Source organism: Larimichthys crocea, chromosome XVI (assembly GCF_000972845.2).
Source record: "Larimichthys crocea isolate SSNF chromosome XVI, L_crocea_2.0, whole genome shotgun sequence".
NCBI classification, from domain to species: Eukaryota; Metazoa; Chordata; class Actinopteri; family Sciaenidae; genus Larimichthys; species Larimichthys crocea.
The window spans coordinates 22,918,081-22,940,713 of NC_040026.1; the positions used below are offsets into that span (position 1 = coordinate 22,918,081).

Genomic DNA, 22,633 nt, shown 5'->3' on the forward strand with positions numbered 1-22,633 from the left:
GATTTTCAATATATTTCCAATATCCTTCAACCCTGATTTGGTGTGCAGACCAGGTTGGGAATCATTCATGTAAGCAATGCAGGGACAAGCATTAAACTGTACCACACAAATATCTAAATGTTTTCCTCCCTCCCTCTTTCCTGTACCAAAACAGTGAGAATATCAGTGACTGTGCACCTTTTCCAGCAGGTAGTTGTTGATGTGGCCTCCGATGGGATCGCCCTTGAAGTCAAAGTTGATGTCCATGTACTTGCCAAAGCGGCTGGAGTTGTCGTTGCGGTTGGTCTTGGCGTTCCCAAAGGCCTCCAAGACGCAGTTGGATTTAAGCAGCATGTTTTTTACTCTGTGGGGAGGAATGGAGGGATGAGATTACAGGTAAGGAGACTGACTGAATGTGTCCACTGCACTGCAGACGACGATGTTGTGTTTATAGCTTGTTCTGCTGCCCCCGAGTGGACAAAAGTCCTGGTCAGACCAGAGCTGGACCTGTCCTGTCACAGCTGGCCACACCAGTCCCGCCCTTCTGGTCAGGATTTGACCAGACACAGCTGGAAGGTTTAAAAATACGTTTCCAGCACCACAGACAGCCGGTAATAACAGAACAGACAGAGGGAGCATGTTAACTGACAGACAGAAATCTGCTGAGAGCAGTCAGGATCGGAGATTTCAGATTATGTTGTGATCGGCCTCATTTTCCACACCTGCTATATTCTGACAGGCACGACAAAATATTGTTTAGTTTCAAAATGCATCACCTTTTATAACTTGAAGCCTAATGATGCCATTCTAACAATATTATCTTGTCACCGGTCTCTAAAATTTAAATTAAACATCTGAGTGTGATGTCGCACTGTTAGCTGACAGAAAAGAAGTTTCAACTTCTCCAAAGAGAAAAGCAAAGACTGAACACTGTGGCAGAAATGTACAACATAACCTGTAATAATCTGTAAAACACACACACACAGTGACTGGCCTGACCTGTGACCCAGATCTTGTTTACTTTAAATCGAAGCTCATCTCTTCTGTCCTTCTTAATATCTATCTAGTTTCAACACTCCTACAACATTACAGTAATGTGGTCTGACCGGTCCACACCCAGTGATACCGCGTTGTTGAGCTGTAACTGTTATGATCCAAGAGACTGTGTGAATTCACTGACGTACTTCTAAGCTGTGATAAAAACAAAGGAGACCTGTAATCATCGTCACGGCTATCTGATGGAAAACAATGAGTGAAAGTGACATTTACACGCTGAATATATCAACACATCCTGTTTACCTGGGCGTCTCATTTGAATATGCAAAGTGCGAGCAGCTATAACACACGATTCCACAGAAAATAACCCGTCCTTATCGGGTCTGGCTGTGCATGTATTCTGCAGAGCGTTCAGGTGTGACAGGGTCGATAACGGCGGCTCACCTTTCAACTTCAGCCCTCTGATTGGGATTGGTGATAGCAGCAATGTACTGCATGATATACTTGCTGGCTTCTGTCTTCCCTGCTCCGCTCTCCCCTGCAATAAGAGACAGACAAACATTAAAATGTGCTTAAAAATAAGATGAAGATGATTTTGACTGTGTAGCACTAGAATCTTTATCTTTTAGTCATGTTATTAGACCAAAGTGTGTCTCTGTCTCTGGATGGATTCAAGACATGAGACCAGGCTTCAGGGGGGCTCAGTTCCCCCTCTGACCACTGAGTGGTGCTTCATCCCCTTTATGGTTTACACCAGGACCACATGAAACATTTGCTTTTATTTTCAACCTAACTGAGGTTTGTTCACTATTTCTACGTGTAGGAAAACTTACAGAATATAAAGGAATAGATGCAGTGAAACTTCAATGTAAACTCTAACATCTGAACATCTTGGTGCTTTGTGTCCGACCCGTGCAGGAGGTGGGGTGGGGGGGCTTCCCGTGTTACCTGAGATGACAATACAAGTGTCTTTGTTCCTCCTCTTCATGGCTTTGTAAGCGGCGTCGGCGATGGCGAAGAGGTGGGGCGGCCTCTCGTACAGCTCGCGGCCCTTGTACTGCTCGATGGTGTCGCGGCCGTAGATGTTCATGGCACGGTAAGGGTTGACGGACACCACCACCTCTCCGATGTAGCTGTAGATCCTCCCCTTCTCAAACCTGGAGACGCACGAAAACATGTAGGAATGTGAGAGATGGATCTGTTTCTATTCATATTGATGAACCTCACACAGCTTCGGTTCAAACGTATCACGTCGGGTAGTTTTGCATACTTAGAAGGATCAGACAAAGGATATGTAAATGAGTAACAGTGTTTTAGATATCGGCCTTCTCATCTGACTCTCCACCAGAGAGCAAATTCACATTTGCAAACATGTTGAACCACTCAGGGCAGCGGCAGGACATAGTCGAGGGGTCCTGATGGCATCTGAGGAGCTAAGGCTGCAGGCGGGCTCATGAGGAGCCGACACGTCTGTTATGTAACGTGGCATGCCTTAAAGGTGATCAGTAAAATCGGAAACGAACAGTCAACGAACAAGTCAGAGGAGAGAAGCTCGAATGAATTTATTAAGCTTTTCACCTTTGTCAGCACTTTATAACACACTAAACATCAGCTATAATCAAGATGTTGATCAGATATTGGCATCGTTACAATGTAAGGAAGCTGTAAACACGAGGACGCAGAGTTCAAAGTTTTCCAAGGACTCAGCTTTGCATGTTTAATCACAGCGAGGAGATCCAGGCCACACACACACTGTGTTAATGCTGCAGCATACCATGACACTGAAGCTGCTAACTTTGTCCTGTTCCAACATCACAATGCAGCCCTGCAGTCCTTCGGGATTAATCTGATCATCAGCAAACATCAGTGACGCATCGCAGTGACGCATCGCAGTGATGCACGTGTGGCTCAATGGGAGGAAATCCCTGCAGCCAGGTTCCAGAAAGCAGAAAGGTGGAGGCTGCTCCAGCTCCAGGTGCAGACTGATCTCCAGGTGTGTATTTATGTGTGAAGGTTGGTTCACTCTGTAATCTCTGTTTATAGAAAACTTTATGGTTCTTATATTGGTGCAATGTTCTGATATATCTCACCCTCTCCCTCACATAATCTCTCTCTCTCCCTCCCTTCTTTCTTTCTCCGCCCCAGGCCGCCTGCCTGACTTCCTTCCTCTCCAAACAGGACTGGGATCCCAGTTTTCTCTGCGCAGAAGAATGGTCTCTTTCTTCACCGCTGCCAAACGTCTGCCGCTGCCACGCACAGGCGGCCAGAAGCAGATTATTCCCAAACGGTGCTAACAGGTCTGCGTAAACCATCCGTGATGGAGTTCATCTGGGAGTCGCATCAAACCCTCGAGCACTCATGTTTGTCTAAAAGCACATACTGAGACTCACCGGGAGGACTACAAATCAAGCGCTGACCGATGTTATGCCACCTTTAAAAGGCCTGTGACACACACTGTGTTTCCTAAACCTTGACTTTGAAAATGGACACGAGCCTCGGCCTTTTCAATCCAGCTTATCTTCTCTGAAGGTTTCAAAATATCAACACGAACACGGTCACGGCTACAGGGAAAGAATGGCAGGGTAATGTAAAGGTCAGCTTGGCTTTCATAAGATCAGAAAATGAGAATCGAAAAGTTCAAAATGGAGAGTTACAAACACAATGAGACACTGATTAACGTTTTACAAACTGTGTATTTGTACTAATACTCGGCTAACCAAACACAGCTTCACATTAAAAACATTTATTTGACTTTTATTATGAAATGCCCGTCACAGGAAATGTGTTTTTCAGCTTGTTGCTGTCACACAAGACGACATCAGCTTACATGAAGAGCTGCACACCTCCAACGTCTCAGCGAGGTCACCAGCTACTGAAACTCTCTGTGTGCAGTGGAAAGTCAGATCACTGCAGTCTGGCATCAAAACTGGTTAAAGCGAGCCATCACTCCTCCTTGGCAGAAGTCTTTTCTAGTTAAGCATCAAGTTATCAGGATGACTTTTATTTTGTAAGGAGGTAAAAATATTATCAGGATAATAGTATCTTCATCACAGTACACACATGTACTGCAGAGCAGCTCAGTCTCATGTGGACCCGAGCATGACCGGAGGCTTCGGTGTAATTTCTTAATGTTACCGAGCATGACCGGAGGCTTCGGTGTAATTTCTTAATGTTAGAATTCAAACAGTGATCAGGGAGGACTAGACCCGGAGAGAACCCACGGAGACACGGGGAGAACATGCAAACTCCAGGTCCGAGGTTTGAACAGGAACCTTCTCGTGAGGTGATGTGAGTTCTTGATGAATAAATCCACTGTCTGCAGCATGCATGACAGAAAGGTCCAAACATGACCCAGGACCCAGGAATGTCTGAATCCACCTGTCACATGTGCAGCCGCTCCACAATCACTCCTCTGAGCAGCTAAGCTAACATGCTGATGCTCTTCCTCCCCTTGGTGCTACAGAAAAAGACCCATTGTGCCTCCACCCTGCTCCATCAGGAGGCTGCTGTGTGCCCGCTCCATTGTTCCCATGTCAATCGGTGGTCTTTGTCCGAGCCCGGCCCTCCGTCCGTCCGTCCCCTCCCTCCAACATGGACCGACACAGCGAGCTGCCCACTTAAACGCACATGTACAATAGCTGGTGGGGGGGTTGTCAACAATGGTTTACATGATGCGAGGGGTGTGTGTGGAGTTCCAGCTGGGCATGACACGATCTGCTCTCCACAGTCATAATAAGACATGTACAGGTGGCACCAACCAGACAAAAGACCGTCCTCCTCCTTCTTCTTCTTCTGATTTTCTCTGTATTTATTTTCAGATCTTTTGTCTGTTTTAAAGGTCCGGTGTGCAGGATGTTTGTGCACCTTTAATATTTATTTTTTATGATGCTTTTATGAGCGTGTTGTCGCGTCTTTGAGCTTTGTCACTTGTGTTTGTGCACGTACAAGCATTATGAGTTCATAGATGATCTAATGTGCAGCCTCTGAAGATAACAGTTATCACGTGTGGAATCACACAGCAGCCATAAATACAGCTGTTACAGCTGATCTGATCCCATTAGGTCCACATCTGTAAAACACTGGAGATAATTCAACACACGCTCCTGAGTAAGGTGACTTCTCCGGAGCCCAGCGGAGGAGATCGCTGTGTAAATATTATCATGTGTCAGTCCGACATGGCGGTTTTTCATTTTCCCACAAAATAACAAAACATTACACGCCGGACAAACAAACCACAATCACACCGGCCGACATGCGGCCTCCCTGCTGTCCGCTCTCCACCTCTGGGTTTAGAAATAGTGTCTATGAATCATGTTTGTGCCCGCCGTTGTTTCATGGGTAATAAGGAGCAGAGAAGAGAAGAATCAATCAGCCGGAGCGTGCCCACTGAGATACGGGGTCGACTCATCCATCTGTTCAAGCCTCATTTAGGAGGATTAAATGGACACACAGGACGGAGATTAGAGAACCTCGCGGGTCATAATAGTTTAATAGGAATGCTATTTATAGACGTATGAAGGCTCAATCAGATTTATAATTGGCAACGTGCCTGGCGACACATCTGAAGCCGCGGGACGGATGAAGGCCGAGTTCAAGTTTGACTACATCGTCTTCCATCTCCCTTCATCTTTCTGTCCGTCCAGCTGTGAAGGGAAGTGGGTCTAAACTGGTCTGACCTGCAGGCGTGTGATCTCTTTCCAAAGAGGACCCCTCCCGAGAGCTGCCAGGAAATGAAAGAGAGGCTGGCAGATGGACAGACAGAGACAGAGAGAGGAGGCAGAGGAGGCGTGAAGACAAAGAGGGAGGAAGAGATACGTTCAAAGCAGCGATCAGAAGCTGGAAGAGCTCTGATGAGTGTACTGGACCGTGTACAGACTCCCACTTAGGGACGTGCCGGTATTCAAACCGCGGCCAAAAACATCAAGGTAAAGAGCGTTTGTCATGAAAATCATCACACTTCCCTGAAAGCTGTTAATGCAGCACAAATAAGCTTCACGCCACGATCCACGGAGAGGGAGTCAAACATGAGCTGGACGTGTGACGGGAAATCAGTCACATCCACACAGATCCGATTCTTTTGTTTGGCTCTCCGTGTTATGTTCTAAACGCGGTCCGTATCAGATTACGTGAACAGGTCACCGTCCCAATCTCGGAGGAGATTTGTGAGGAGTCGATAACGAGGACGAGAAAGTCTGGATCAGATTGGACAGCATTCTTACGAACTGCATCACTGTCTGCTACGGAAACTGCTCTGTCTTTCAGAGCGTGGTGGAAACTGATCAGCACCGCTTCTCCACTCCAAAACTGAGGCTGTCTGACACCAGCAAAGTCTGCGAAGGTCGAGTAACGCTGTCAGGGACTGTTGTGGTTTCAGATCCACCAGGTTCAGGAGCTGCTGGAGAGCACATGAGCCACATGAGTGGGTTGAGTTGAATTTGGATGTGGCAGAGCGGGCAGCAGTGGTGTCCACCCCAAAAAAACACAGTGACCTACGGTGGAGAAGTTGAGCCAGGTCCAACTTTTGGAAACTTTTGGACGTCACTCCGCCGATCAGACAATCAGACCGCTCAAACCTCTGCAGTCATTTGGTTGAGAGACACAGACGGTGAATGAGAGTGAGCGAGCGCCGGCTTCAAAGTTATTTCCTGATTGTTTCACAGCGGTTCAGCACAACAACCCTGATCCTGTCTGAGTGCAGCTTAACTCTCATCACCGTGGTGATAACCCGTCCATCCCCTGCACTCTTTACTGCCTTTGTGCTCCTGGTTAGAAACTGCATTTCGCTGTCTCAGTATTTGTGCAGTGAAAACAGCGTTGGTCTAATGTGACGATATTCAGTGGACCACATAACCAAAAGTAAAGCGAGAAGTTAGAAACTATATCGACTACCCGCACTGAAGAAGGCCAGTAATGGTTGGCTTGAGCTAGACGGACGAGGAGCCCGGTTCTGGAGTCCCGCTGTGATTGTGTAACTCACATTAAATCAGATTACAGACAACAGCGCGGAGACGTTAATGAAAAGTGACTTCAAAGATTTCTCTTCCGCAGAAACAAAAGGAGAAATGTGACGATGTTTTTTCACTCTACGAGGAACTATGTCTTCCCCGAAAATACCACACACACACACACACACACACACACACACAGATGCACAAACCTACAGTACAGCACACACACACACTCCCTTCAGATGTGAATTACAGAGCGAAGCCGAGCACAACCGCTGTCTCCAATCTTGTTTGGGTGGGTCGTTTTTATGGTTAACTTGAGGAGGAGCGGGAGCGATTTATGACTCTTTCTCACCAACAGTCCCTCCCCACTCCCCCACAAGAGCTCCGGAGAACAATTAAGAGGTGAACGGGACTTAAATAATGACGTGAGAACGCCACCCTTAAACATCTCTGCCCCGAGGCCGGACACGCTGGTGTAATTAGGACATTTTATAGGATTGCCTGTGTCTTGGCTAAACATGCAAATCTGGTGCGAAATTAAAATCTCTCTGTGCGAGATCTAACACGAGCGACTGCAAGAGTTCTAACGGCACACATGCCGAGTGAGCCCAGAATGAAAAGTACTGTAAAAACTTTATCAGCTTGTTAGCATCTGCTAGTAAAGCTGAAGTCGAGCAGGTGCAGATTCAAGAAGAAAAGCAAACACTTCACGTCTGCAGAGGAACTTAATCCAGACCGTTTGTGTGTGTCATGTCATGAAAGATGAAGTGATGATGGACCTCTGAGACCGTACCAAGCCGACACGTGTCGTCGCCATGATGTGTTTGAACTTCTGGGTCATTGTGAGAATTATGAAGGGAGATAATCTGTGTGTGTTCCACTTTTATCTCCGGACTTCTCTCTGTTTGGACTAACAGCAGTTTGCTTCAGGGGGCTTATCCGCCCGGCTGCAGGCTCAGGGACATCTCGTCTTTCAGAACATGTTTTTTTTTTTTTGTTCTGGAGCAGGAGGTTCTGGTTCGGTCATCTCTGTGTCTGTGTGGCCTGAGTCCAGTCTATTCTGTGCTGTGATGCAAAGCGGATGACAGATTTGGCGCAAAATTTTAAAGCCGCGGGGAGACGGATGATAATTGAATTATTGTTTCAGCTGAACATGTGGCGGTTCCAGCTTCTGCAGGAGAACTCGATGCTTTTCTTTGCCTTATATGATAGTAAACTGGAGATCTTTGAGTTTTAGGACGTCGCTTTGGGACATTATAACTCATCTGTTGGTTCTATAACGTTGTAATGCAAAGCTGAATCGCACAACAGATGCAAAGAAACAAAAGATTCTCAATATTTCATAATAATCCGTTTGTCTGGCTCCTCTTTCTGTTTACACAGAGGTCGAGAGTTCATTTTCAATCACAGCAAACAAACCGAGTGAGGGAGAGAGGAGGAGAGGGATGAGCAGGCGGTTTGGCAGACGGACGCGATGATAAGTGATGATCGCTCTCAGCGGACGCGAGCAAAACATCAGCAGTGTGTAACTCGCGTCGGTTCTCACCAGTGTTTCTTAGTCATATGTTGCACAACGTGCCCAAAGAAATGTGGGATATGTGATTGTTGAAGATCTCGGTTTAATCCGTGGACTGTGTAAGCGGCCTTCGATCTTCTGGTTTCAGGGTTTCGAGCTGATCTTTGGAGCCTGTTCAGCCACAAGGTGTTTGTGTTCATCACAGAGGTGTTGGACGGTGTTGAGGTCGCTCACATTAATGCACATCGAATCGAGAATCGGTTCCTCTAATATCAAACAAGCAAAGAAGTTAGCTGTAGTTTCCGTGATCGACTCCACTGTCGGACACAGCTGAGGTTCAGCGTCACACTAGGCGTTTGTCTCGCTGTCGTTTCTATTTCAGGGACCCACCAGAATTGAGTCGAGTGTTGCTCCGCTCCACCTTCCTCTCCTCTGCTCCCCTCTTTCATGTTACAGTGTGACAGAGGCCCTCCTTCACGGTCTGCAGCCGTCAGACATCTGGGCTCTGCATTAGAGGGATTTTCCGCTGCTTTGTAAAGCCTGCTCCGTGCTAAACAGCAGCTCCCAGACTGTGTGTAGGAGACACAGGCCATCAACACAGCAACACATCCACCCCGCCACTGGCCGACATCAATCTTCTCCCAGAAACAGAAGAGGTAGTTTCCCTGCTACTAACACAGCCGGGCTGCATCACGGATTATGTAAGACTTACACACGGAACTTATTACAACGCTCACGTTTGTTTTAAAATGATGAATTGTGCATTTCAGAAACAGAATTTAACACAGACGAACCTGTGTCAGACATTCTGATGTCCTGATGACCAAAGTTTGACTGAATCTATGATCTAAAAACAGCTCTGGGTTAAACTTTCCTGCCCTGCGATGATGCCGTGTCTGTCTGAGAGTAAACGACACAATGTTAGAAGAGAGGGAGAGAAAAAGAGAGGCAGACATCCCGTCTGTCCACACGACAAAAAGACCAAACATGAGCATGTGCAGGACGGGATACAAACAACAATATCTTCACATATCCTTACTTTTAAAAAGGTGGCAGCACGGTAACAATAGATTCTGTTATTATGTGCACAAATCATGTGCAATGTGGCAGCTCTTGTCTTCTGAATTCAAGCCAGTGCTGACATGCTTTGTTCCCAAAAATCTCATATCCGGATCAAGCGCCAACCTCCTGTGAGATGAAGCCAGTTCCTCCAGCGGCCACTCGAGGCTGGCTACAGAACATTTCAACCTGTGGGTGACGTCACGCATGCTCCGTCTGTTCCTCATACGGTCACTGATCTCGATATTTGTCATTTCATATCTCAGTGATGATACATATTACGATATTTGTCATTGCTCTGCACCGTCCGATTCCACAAAAACAAACTGTAGCTCTGCGTCCGGTGCTGGCTGTGTTCGGTTTTCAGTTGTTTTCAACAACAGTCCGAGACAAAGCCGTGAGGCCGTGCTTGAATAACAGCGAGGAGCATGTGTTCCTCCCAGCCACACTACAGGATGTTCCCATGAGGCCGGCAGCTCTGGATACTTAGGGGAAATGGGAGCCATGTGTAAACAGGCTCTGTGCAGATCAGGTGGCAGACCCTCCTTTCTTTGCTTACTGGGATCACAGCCATCCACCACACCTCCTGTGTACACACACACACACACACACACATGTATTTCCAGAATGAGAGGATGATTTCAGTGTTTCTGGTAAAAGCAGCAGAAATGAAGGGAGGGGTCACGGTGGGGTTTTTGGGCCTGGCTGGCTGCTCGCCTCATTCAGAACCTGTTTACACTCTGACACAGTGGCCTGTGGCGGCTGATGTAAAAATCACAGGCTATGAAAAGAGATGACTGGATGGATTTGGAGTGAAAAAAAAAGAGAGAGAGAGGGAAATGAACTTATCCAACAGAACCAGACATTACTCAACGGGCTATTTCAGGACACGATGATTTCTATCGGGGCTAAAAGAAGGGCAGGGACGAGCACAAAAACAGACAGATGGACAAAGAGGCACGGCATGTGAATCCACAGAGGGAAGGGAAGACGGCCAGAGACAGAAACAATGAGATTATTAAGTATACGGAGCGAGGACAGCGCTGGAAAGAAAGTCTACTGAAGGAAAAGACTGATTAATGATCAGATTATATTTTTTACTATTGTAGCTGCTCGAGGTGGAGCCGGTTCAATGACTTTATTATTATTACTTTATCTGCAGTCAGCGAGTTTCGTCCAAACCTGGAGCTCCTCCAAACACTCACAAGATAAATCGCAGGAGCTGTGAGATGATTAACGGAGGGTTCCATCTATCACGTCCAGTTGTTGTTAGTGTTGGAGAGGAGGTCCTCTCTGAAGAGCTGGAGGTCTCCAGGAGGTTTGTGAAGGTAGAGAGGGACGCCCCTGATCTGGTAGGCGGGTGCAGACCTGTAGATTATTCTGCAGTCAGCATTAGTGATTTGAATTTAACATGGGCAGCTACAGGTAGCGGCGGGGGAACATGTTTGCCTCCACGCCTTGGATCATCTGAGAGTTTGACTGTGCAGGCTGGGAGGCCCGCCAGGAGAACGTTACAGTAACCATGAGTCATGAGGTGACCACAGCCTGTGGACTCAGATAAGGCTAGTTCATGTTTTATTTTATTATTACCTATTGTTATCTCATAAATACATTATTTTTAGATGGATTTGGTCAGAATGACAAATAAGAAAGCAGTTCTGATGAACATATTTATATCTAGAGCTAGATGATTTAATTTGGAAAGTAGTGAGTAACTGCAGCTGTCAGATAAATGTGGTGCAGTAAAAGTATAAAGTAAAAGTACTCAGTTACTTTCCGCCGCTGTCTAAGGATCGCTGAAGGGAGCCAAATGTGCATTGAATAGAGGCAGTAAATAATACAGCCCGTGTGTGTGTGTGTGTGTGTGTGTGTGTGTGTGTGTGTGTGTGAGGTGTTGGCTGTGAAAGTGAGTCAGCTGTTCCACCCCCACCGCGGCTCAGGGCACAGCTCCAACAGGTGGACAAGGGAACAATACAACGCTGAAGGAAGCGCAGAATGACATCACGTCCACCAAGGACGCACAAAGTAAACACCACGTACACTCACACACACTCACACACACACAAACACACACACACACACCATCATCATCATCCATGTGAGTCATCATTAGGGATTCTCCTACATGACACCATGCAAGCCGATTCCTGAAAAACTTAACGCTCGTTACTTCAGTAAATGACGCTCAGATGGGAGATAATGTGTCGCCTGAATGCTCGTGTGTGTGTGTGTGTGTGTGTGTGTGTGTGTGTGTGTGTGAGAGAGTGAGTGGGCCGGAGAGCGAGGAGGCGTCTGCGATAGTTGTGTCTGGGGCTAATGTTGCAGACAGAGGATGCGGTTGGTTGTTAAATCATGAGCCAGACAGCTTTAATGTGACACCCAACAACATCAAATCCTCGAGTCAGACAGCACCTGTGACAATTGTTCCAGGGCACGCGCTTTAGATTTCACAAGATTAAAAAATTATACAAGACAACCAGAGTTTGTATAGAAGGAAACCTTAAATGTCCTCACTGATGAGGGGTCAGAGTCCAGGTCAACGCTCGGGCCGGGTACCAGCTCCAAGTTTTCACCGCCGGAGGCAGAGCAGTACTTCTAGATACTTTTTAACCTGAACTAAATATGTAACTAAATATACAAACGAGCAGGCAATGCCTCTTTTCAATCCCTAACGAATAAAGAGTTTTGCTACTTGAACCTCTGTGTCCGCTGAAGTGCCAAAACCTGCAGTTCCTCTAACGTCCACTTGAGGCTGGCTCCAGAAGTGAGTCAGTCTCCATAAGTCCCCATGTCCAAATGTCCAACTTCACAGCAGAAATAAACATGTTTACAGCCTGGTACAAAAAACAGTTTTGGTCTCTGTAGCTAATTTCCCCGTTCATGACAACTGTACTGAGGGTGAATTTATATACAACTCACCTGTTCACATTATATTAAGGCTTAAAGTTATGCAGGACGCCACATATTTTCTTATATTTTGCCGATTCTTAGTGAGCATCTGATTCTTACTATAACTTCAGTGAAGAAACACACATATAAAAGGAATTCAGCTATAGGAGAGAATGGTGACAGACAGTGGCCGAGAGAAACGGCGAGGAACTATGACACAGCGGCACTAAAAAAAAAGAAATCTGGTAGAAGCTTGTGCAGCACGGCTCCCGACCCCGCCTGCCAACTCAGGCAGTCCACAAATGAGACGTCTCCGAGAGCTGGTGAACTTATTTTAGAGGGGAATAAAGCTACGCAAGCACGGCCCCTGTTTATGTAAGGATGGTAATGTGTTTCAGATTACAGACGGTTGTATGGAAATTCTTGTGGCGAGACTGGACTTTTCACTGCTGGATTGCAGGGGTGCAGGCCTGTGAGGCATTTCTCCAAAAGCCGTCTATGAATCCGTCAGCTCAGGGGAGACTCTTTTAGTTTTTTCTTCTTCATGATTAACGAGAAATCTCTCGGGAATGTCAGTCTCAGGCACCGAAGCGACGCTCGAATTAGGTTTTCATGAAGTTTGGACGATTAAAACATAAAAGAAGCACATTATTGGCCGACCATCTGCCTCGGGTCGGGTATCTTTAAGCCTACGGTTGTAATTGACATCACTTTTCCTCGCCGCAGAGCTGCTGGGCGGATGAGCATGACGTTCTCTATCTCGGCATCTATCTCGAAATATTTCTCCTCCGGTCACTGACCACCGCTAAGAGGAAAAAACTTTAATAAGCGGGTTGGGATTAAATATTCTTGGAGGCATTTGCTGCACTGTGTCACCCATTTTCATCGTTGTGGTGAGGTATGAACATGTCAGCCAGAAGTGTGTGTTCGGCACATGGACTTTGGTTTTATTAGCCGGGGAATAACAAAGGCATAAAAAGTAAATATGAGAGTTCTGAGGAAAGGAAAAGCCTGCAGGCTGCACGTTTCCGTGTCTAAAAGAGAGCCTGTAACATGCATAGAAACAGAAATATCAATATCAACTCTGCTTTCACTGAAAAGAAAGACTCAGCCGTCTCTCACAGTACAAAGGCTGACCTCTGACTCTGAGTCTCTCTCTACCTGAGCCACATGGGTACTTTGATCCCTGTGTTTGTTCTGCAGGAGAAAGAGAGACTGAGTAGGGTTGTCCCTCTCTGCACCACACCTCTTCCCATCTACCTGCAGTTCAAACAGGAGCTCCATTGTTCCCCAAACAGCAGATGAAAATCATTTACCGAGCAATTTCTTGCTCTTATCCAGGAAGCAATTTCAGCTTCAAATAAGGTTTGATTTGTGTCTCCTATAATTTTTAAACTCAAACGTCTGACAGTGCAAAGGATTCACCGGCTAACCGGGGAGGAGCCGCTGCTGCCGCTGCAGGAAACAATGAAATGTGAGGAGCAAAGGGAAAGGGGGAAATGCCAGCTTTCCTGACTCGCTGGCCTGCTCCATATTACGGGAGGTTTCCGGTTCAAAGTCCTTCTAGAGTCCCTGTAGCTGGGTTCAAAGGTCAAACCACTCAGAGCAGTTTATACAGTCAGACGAGCAGCGGCTCCAGATTTTACCTTCAGACACGATTCAGGTCAAATCTTGAAAAATGATCTGGAGGATGTGCCCTGAAGAATTCTTTCTCTGGTTGAACATATTTGTACCAGATAGTGGTGCATACCACATCTGGGCAATTCAGACTGACTTTCAAATAGTGCACATATTTGTGCACCATTTGTTTTGCTACAGGATACAAGCCCCACCCGCCGTTTAGTCCAGACTCCAGGTCCTGTGAAGCTTAGACCCTGTCCAGTTCCTGCAGACCAATCCCAAGACCAAGATAATACAGTTTACACCGTGTGCAACTTTTTGGATTTTAATCTGGAATACCAGACAAAACTCTTCCAGAATTATTTCAAAAACACAACAAAGTTTTGCAGGAAACTGTAACTTACAGGATCATCAGGCCGACAATAGAAGAGAGGCCTTTTGTCACTGCTGAAGCGGCTTCCTGTAATCACTTCATTTTTATTTTGACAGATTAACGGATATCCAGACTCTCCATCCTTATTATCTGAGGGGGAACTCCTCCGTATGACTTGCGGCATCCCTCTGGGCATCAATTTAGCAGAAGAAGGGCGCAATCACCGTTTAAAAAAAAAAAGAAAGTATTTTGATACTATAATTCCCCTCAGACTGTGCCCGCTGTATTTTCCCATCATGACTCATTTTTAATCACACATCAGTCGATTCTCATACATAAACACACGTCGGTTCAACGGGCTGCGTCGCGCTGCTTTCAGTCCGAGCAGACTTTATCTGCTGACTGGTCAATTTAGGCGAAATTCCCAAGACCCTGCAGGAATTTGGCTTGAACTTTTATCCTTCCAGACATCTCTACAAAGAGACTGGGCATCTGCTGGGCTCTATTTAGGGACTGGGAGGCTCTCTGGAACAAGGCCACACGGTTCAACCTCAAGTCAAACAAAGTAAATGTCAACTTGAACAACCAATGTCCTGCCACGCTGAGGTGGAGGGAGAGGGGGAAACGAGCAATCTTTTCCAGATCGTGCCTCACATGCAGCCGTCGGGGGGTGGACTCGAGTACCTACTCAGCACGGCGAGCATTTAATGACACGAGTAGAAATCCCCTGCGCGGCGGCATAACTCGGTGGGTTGCTAGTCAAACTCTGGCATCACTAAACGGAGGCTGGCTGCACACCAAAGCTCAGCTTTAAAGCCACTTCACATCTAAACATTTAAATCCTGGAAAGCTAACAATGCACACTTCTCAATGACTGACAAACAAAACGCTCCTCCAGGACTTGTAAAAGTTTTCAAATAAATTCATTTTGTTAAGTCTAGGAGGGCTGAGCTTTGGTGTGCAGCGAGCCTTTCTTCATTATGCCAAGTATTTAACTGTGAGACTCAGCTCCTAAATGTAGCGTGAAATACACCCAGGGGAGATGTGCAGACGTGTTCGAGACCTACTTGTTTTGGATAACTATTCCAGGACAAATGGAGACCATTACCCTTTGGATCCCCCCTTCAGGCATGCATGCATGCACGCACCCTCGGACTACAGGAAAGGAAGCACTCCTGGATGGTCACACCCTCTACAAATAACAATCTGTGCACGGCATCTCCGGACCGAGCTGACTAGCTGGAGGGAAAACAAACATGAAACTGGGAGAGAGTTGGGAAAATGTGGCCTGGTCCATCTGGTTGCTTTCAGGTCTTCGTGTCTGGCTGCCAGAGCTACTGTACACACCGCTGCAGTTTATCGAATTTAAGAGGCATTGCTGCAAAAACACTGCTAACCAGATCATCCCTGTCCTCTATGAAACGTGCACGCTCGTACACCTGGAACTGAAAAACACCCGTTGAAGTCTGTGGCTGCGTTTCATTTACTACGACACAGCAGAACTCACATTTAAGAAGCTGGAAACATCAAATGTTTGGCATCATTGCTTGAAAAGTGATCAGTCAATCACCTGCACAGACACAGAGGTTCATCTACTGTGGGATATTCATCACTTTAAACTCAGAAACACGAGGAACATGCAAACCAGCTCTAAACAGGAAACAATTCTGATCTTCTTCCAGATTAAAAACATCAATTTATACTTTTATTTATGATGAAACACAAAAAGTTAGGATTCTAATTTGACTATAAAATATTGCTACACTTTAGGGTCTGTCAACAGCAACAACTTCTCATACACAGACCTCCGTTCTGCTGCAACATGTTCCAATATTTTATTAAACTCTTCCAAGCATGAATTAGCAAACAGACTATGGGAGGCATGCCTGGAGCTGAATTAAGTATGGGAAGTCTGGACGTAAACTATGAAGACGCAAAAGACTTTGAGCTGTCAACAGTTCCACACAGGGACAAGTGAATATTATGACTGCCTTTATTTATCAGCCCGGTGGCAGAGCAGGAATCACAAACTTTGGTTTGGAGGACATTCCTTCGTGTTAGCAGCAGTGGGCTCTGCAGCTCGCTCTTCTTGGCCATAGAAGGGAAACCATGCAGCGTGCGAGCCAACAAGTGAAACCTGCATCATAAAAAGCCTCCAAATATTTATTCTACAAGTCATTACTGGCAGTGTGTCTACAATACTGTACCGGGAAGGGCTTCAAAATTCAGTTTATTAACCGCTAGTGCAGGCTGCCCTGCCCGAGCAAGTGAGAAGATAATGAGGAAGCTTGCCTCCTTATCTTATCTCACATATTTCTGACCTAGAAAAACATCAGAGCGATGACTAAATCACCCAAACATATCACGCCATTCCAATCAAATCAAACACATTTGAATTTGAGCTGCGATAATCAAGTAGCCGTCAACTAAATCACCGTTTTGACTCCTTCTTGGAAGAGTAATTCCTCAATTTTCAGCTCCTCAAACTTTTGGAAACTGTTTTTTCTTCCAGACTACTTGAGGAAATGACCGACAGATTCATTAATAACCCAACTAATCGTTAGACCAGAATATTTCAGGTTCCGTGAAGCTATTTCATCATTTTAAGTCAGCGCATACCACAGACAGAAAGGATGAAGACAGGAGAGACGTTCCACGGGATTTAGGGACATCATTTCTTCAGACTGGGACAAATCTTTTTTCTTTTGAGCTTTAGTTTGATCACTTGTCAAAGACAACTTTCTCTCACACCCTTCAAAATAAATGTTTGAGTTGGAACCTGAAGCAGGTCATTTTTACTTATTGGTTCTTCAAAGAACAATTCAGTGAAATGATATTGAAAATAATATTCAGTGAAAATAGTTTCTGTCCTTGAGTTAATTCAAGGTGTACCATCTTTCTACAGTAACCCACAGAGAAACAAAACACTCGAGGACCTTTCACTTCTTTCACTTCTTTGGGCATTTCGTGACCACAGTGAATTCTCTTTGACGCTGGGAAGGAGAGGGTGAGGCGAGGCGGCTGCAATAAGCAGCTACACCACCAAAACCTACAGTACACACTGCTCCTTTCATTTCAAATGCAACATTAAGATTTGCTCTCTCTAAAACTAGTTGGAGAACATTACCTTTTATAATTAGAAATGATTTCTACACACAGCCACATGTTGGTAAGAGGTTCAGCAGCTGAACCAAAGTTGTTGGGTGGTGTTCAAACGGTCACATTGTGACTTAAAGAAGCAGAAATCAGACTCTGAAGAGGCTTTCAAAGGGAAAAACAAAGACTAACAAACATAAAAAGGTTCCTCAAAGCACCGAAGTTCTGCAAATGTGACTTCAAGAACCTCAAATAGCAAAAAAGAACTTCCAGGTTCTCCAGATAAAACAAAGTTTCCTCCTGTGGAAATCGACACTGATGATGAAGAAGAAAAGAAGCTGACTTCAGGGATCGGCTTGCACTTTCATTACAGATGGCAGAGGTGAGGATCTGAAAACGTAACATTAACCCACAGAGCTCTCTCTCTTCATCCATGAAGCATGCTTGACATCATGCTTGACACCGAGCCACTGACAACACAGCTGATAGAAAACCAGTGTGTGTGTGTGTGTGTGTGTGTGTGTGTGTGTGTGCGTGCACAGCTTGGGTGGAGTCTCGCAGCATATTTTCAAAGTGAATTACCGGTTTGATCGAAAGCCTTCCTGCAGTGACAGACTTTATGAATATGAATAACATGCTGAGTTGCCCTGGCAACTTCTCTTCATTCAGATCTCTAAAGTAGGAAGTGTGTGAGGCACCTGGATGAGCAGCAGGTACACCTGCCGAGGAGCTGAGACGTGTTTCACTGAATCCACAGAGGTGAATGTCCGCTGTGTTTGCTCACCTGACTTTGAGGTTGGTCATGAACTCTTCCATGGACACGGTGTCCAGAAGAACAAAATCTGCCTTCCCAAACTCCGGGCTCTCGTGCTCTGCCATCTTCTCTCTCTTTGAAGTGAAGCGCGTGCAAACAAACAACAAAAACAATTAACAGCTCTCTTTGAAGTGCCGACAGGAGGTGCGCATTGGCGGGCTTCTCCTCAGTGGACCGCTGCGTGCTCGACGCGCATCGCTCAAGTCAAACTGTACCGTCAGTCATCTTTAAATAACTGTGATGGAATAAAGAGGGAAACAAACTCTTCAGAAGTCCTGCTCTGCTCTTAGAAATAGCAAATTATCCCAGAATATCCTCATGTCCATACAAAAGTTTCCTCCTCACGCCGACATGTCTCCGCGTCCCGTTACACCGTGCGCCAGCTCCGTCGGTTTTCCTGGAGTCTCTCCTGTCGTCCAGACCGACCCAATCCTCCAATGGGAGTGTAGCCGCCTCTCCCAAGCCCCGCCCACCTCCGCCCTTTGCGGAGAGGTGTTGGTCAGACTGGCAAATACCTCAGGAGACCACAGCTCCACTGTTTGAGGCATATTTCAGCGATGACGGGGCCACCTCTAAGTTGTAAAACACTCTGAGAGAAAATATATTTAACAAAAAAAAAAAAAACATTATGTCTTGGCTTGATTTTTATGATGCCCTCTGTTACCATAAAAGGAAAAATGTGGGCTCATCAAGAATTTTTCTCAATGGGATATGAATGAGTGGAGAGCGTTCCTCAAAATAACCGACTGACACTGAACTCATCATCAATCAGACTTAATCAGGTCGCTTTGATCTGATCCCATGTCGAGTCTGAGTGAGGCCTCCTGTGTTTGAGAGCAACAACCACCACACAACCACCACACAACCAATACACAACCACCAGGCTGATACTGATGGTAGTCCGCCATCTGGTGTAAAACAGAGGCAAGTGCATGCTCCAGATGGGATTTAAATTAAACCTGTGCAAAGATGCAACTAGAAAACTATACAAGAAATGAAAAATCTAAATAAAAAACTACACACAATTAAATTAGACAGTAAAAAAATGAATGTACGTCGCAGTATTGTCTGTACAGAGGTGGTGTAAACTGAATCATAGGGACTGAACGAGGCTACAGTCACATTAAATTATTGTATTTATAACTGCATCTTTAAGATATCATGCAACCTATTAGCAGGTACATTTGGATGTTTAGAATATTTGTTTTCACATGTGTTCGAAGGTTTTAAGGTTTAAAATGTACTTTTTATTTAAATGTTTTTAATATTTTGTTCTAATAATGGTGTCGGTGGTGAGGCAGGCGTCCCACCCCTTCTCCTCAAGTTTTCCTCGTCATCATTTGAACCATAAGTAAGCACCTTTGTTCGTGCTTAAGAGACCTTTTCTACCAGTTTCTACCAAAGTTAGGTCTACAGACCTGAGTGGATATTGATAATTATTGTATTTTATTTCCTCCAAAAGAATGAGAGATTTGAATAACCAGCATCATTTTGTGGTGTTTAATGTTCCGAGGCTCAATTAATCATGTTACACTCATGTACTGATATCATTACCTGATCCACAACACACTTTATTAAACTACAATATTTTAATCTTTACACAGAAAGCATTAAATCAGACATTTAAGCATTACTTCAGACACGACACAGCAAAGCGGTTTACAGTTACAATAGCAAAGATATGTAATGATGCACTCTCCAGATGTTGAAGGATATATTAAGACTTTATAAAATGTTCATGCATACTTTATCTCATTTGTACAAGCAGTGAGCCCCCGAATGTGATGGTGGTAGAAGCAGAGTTGGCCCAAGACCTTCCACAGTTGTGGGTGACGTACACTATCGCCCCTCTGCGGAGGAAGGTCATGTACATGGACAAGCTTCCAACAGTGGACGGACGGGAGACATGTGTGTGAGAGACAGCTACCCAGTATCTGTTGACCACCAGCCACAGATCAGTCTTAGCACCAGTCCGACCCGTCTGAGTGGAGAAGAAGAACTGGTAGATCCCATTGACCGGAGCCTTGAACACGCCGGTTCTTCTGTTGAACGCTCGGCCAACGTTCACCAGCACCTTACTGTACTTGATTCTGTTCACCTTGCCTGAGAGTTGGTCGGGGTAAGAAGCAAAGAAGTGGATCTTTTTGGAAAACTCTGAAAGAAAGAAAGAAAGATATTATCATTATTATTATTACAAACTGTGTGGGATTTGGAAGATTTGTAACAGGTTTGGATACAATTTCAGCTTCTTCTTCACCAGCTGTGTCCTTCATCTTTATGGAAATGAAACACTAAGTGGCTGTAATATACCTTTAATCACCAGACTTATCATTTTTGCACTTGTTCTGCACATTTACAGATAAAATAAATTTAAACTCAGATGTTTAAACGTTGAAGTGAGATGAAGCTCTTTCATACAGTGCTTTATCTCTATTCCCATCCCCACTAGAGGTCACCAAGACATTCTTTATTTTAAGGGTGTGTTATTCCTTTTATAATATAAACTTAGACCTAAACACAAGCTACGTTCACAGAGCCTTTACTCTCCGAGTTAGGGAAGAAGAGAACACTGAATGTATCCAAAAAGAAGCCTGTTAAGTATGTATAACTGTTGAAGTCATGACCCTCCAGTTTAAAATAACTTACTTCTTCTGTTTCTCTTACACCTCCAGTTAATCTTGTCTCGGCTCACACAGGTCTGGTCTCTGCTGCACCGGCCGCATACAATCGTGTTGACATCTGAGAACAGACAGCGTACATTCATTAACCTTAACTTCACACTCAACATGCAAAAGGACAAACAGTGTTTTATGATTTAATGACGACTGGAACAGTGAGCTGGGATCTCAAAGAGATTCATCGAAGTTTCAGTCTAACTACAAAATCTGAATACTTTGTGCAATGTGTCATCAACATATTGAACCACAGCATATATGAACCTATATTAAGTTTTGGTATCACGTATTCTCATGTACTTGAAGAAAAAGGAGGTTCCTATAGACTGTGGGTTTTCAACACAGGGTCCACGGCCCTTAAGAGGGGCACTTACACTCATCCACACAAAAGTCCTTCCTCCGTTCTTTTCTCTTCACTTCTCTCTGCAACATCTGTAATCATTGTCGTCACTATTACGTTAACTCAAGTGAATCTGTAAGAATTGCTGGTTTTTCAACATTTCGATCATTGCTAAAAAAGAAAATCTGCACGCTGTGCTGTATTGCAGGAGATGGGAGAGCTGAAGTGTGAACAAACAACACTGTGAAGCAGCAGAAAGCTCTGACTCAGGTATCTTCTATAGCATTCTTTACAGTCTGTCCCCGCGCTGTGCATCAGCTAACACGTGTCATTTTCTCATCACAGATGCAGAACACGAGCCAAGAGAAAAGAGCTGAGGAGGAAGTCGGTAAGTCAATAAGGTGACAGTATTTGATAAATATAACAATGTACAACATTTCATTCTTATGCCTGAACTCCTGTAGACTGATTTTGGTTGAAAATGTCTCCAGCAGGAACACACGTCCTTTCTTATGGTCGTGAAGATGAATGACGATGAGGACTAGATCTTGAGGAAGACTTGAGAAAGGGGGGACCCCTGCTACCACTACACCATCCTGGACCAGGCCTGGCGTGCCACCAACGCCACCACCAAGTCAAAGTGTGTGACCGCCATTCCAAATGGAAAGGTAGCTATGGGTTTTCTATATGGACGTGTTTACTCTCAATAATGAAGATAAATGTGATTATTCTTCTTGTTTTCTATCACAGGTTGGTACCGCCTCTTCTAACAAGGCATGAGTCGGCAGATGCCGGAGGTGTGTCCCTGTGGACAAATGCGGCACCCACTCCCCGCTGTGGCTGGCGGGGCCTCACCCGAAGATGAAGGACGGCATCGTCACCCCCGGGTGTGTGGCCACTGGAAGAAGAACTGCTGCGCTTTCAAGTCCACCCCCATCCAGGTCAAGAAGTGCAAGGGCAACTACTACGTCTACAAGTTCATCAGCCGTCAGCTTGTATTGGCTTACTGTGCAGGTATTACATGACGGTTGTGTCTCAAATTGCACATTTTTTTCAGCCATTTATCAATAAATTTGAATATTATGATGTCTGACAATATGTGTATTTTCAAATGGTGAAATCACAATTTGGTTTGTTTGGTGTTATGTACTAACTTTGAGCTGAAGATAAATTATATATAACGTATGATAAGAGACCAGTTTATGAACCACATCATCATTGTTCTGTAAAATATTATAATTATTACGTTTTTTTTTTACAAATAGGCTGTTTTATCTGATAATATTTTAAAAACACTTTTGGAAATGAATCAAACAATAACGTGA

General features: G+C 45.1%; 2 protein-coding genes and 1 long non-coding RNA gene across 8 annotated transcripts in view; 1 reads left to right on the plus strand and 2 right to left on the minus strand.

Annotated features, from left to right (window-relative positions):
* myo1d (myosin 1D) overlaps positions 1 to 18,720 on the minus strand; it is an 80,708-nt gene extending 61,988 nt beyond the window's left edge. Inside the window, exons 1-4 of one of the 3 annotated variants that reach the window (XM_027289322.1) lie at positions 18,264 to 18,714; positions 1,924 to 2,132; positions 1,420 to 1,513; positions 178 to 343 (exon numbers count right to left, since the gene is read on the minus strand). In XM_027289322.1, coding sequence (XP_027145123.1) covers positions 178 to 343; positions 1,420 to 1,513; positions 1,924 to 2,132; positions 18,264 to 18,358 — 564 coding nt within the window. In that variant the 5' untranslated portion in view covers positions 18,359 to 18,714. Of the gene's footprint in view, positions 1 to 177; positions 344 to 1,419; positions 1,514 to 1,923; positions 2,133 to 18,263 lie in introns of all 3 variants that reach the window. The other 2 variants (XM_027289323.1, XM_027289324.1) reach the window with 2 other exon arrangements.
* Positions 18,721 to 19,778: 1,058 nt separating this feature from the next.
* Positions 19,779 to 22,633, minus strand: part of LOC104925156 (uncharacterized) — a 6,730-nt gene continuing 3,875 nt past the window's right edge. For all 4 annotated transcript variants that reach the window (XM_019254190.2, XM_019254188.2, XM_019254189.2 and 1 more), the window contains 2 exons: positions 20,940 to 21,032; positions 19,779 to 20,447 (listed from right to left, as the gene is read on the minus strand). In XM_019254190.2, the coding sequence (XP_019109735.2) occupies positions 20,041 to 20,447; positions 20,940 to 21,032 (500 nt within the window). In that variant the 3' untranslated portion in view covers positions 19,779 to 20,040. The remainder of the gene's footprint in view (positions 20,448 to 20,939; positions 21,033 to 22,633) is intronic.
* On the plus strand, positions 21,554 to 21,826 carry LOC113747825 (uncharacterized). Its single transcript, XR_003463917.1, has 3 exons — positions 21,554 to 21,578; positions 21,654 to 21,696; positions 21,800 to 21,826. It is a non-coding gene; the product is annotated as an uncharacterized LOC113747825 (long non-coding RNA).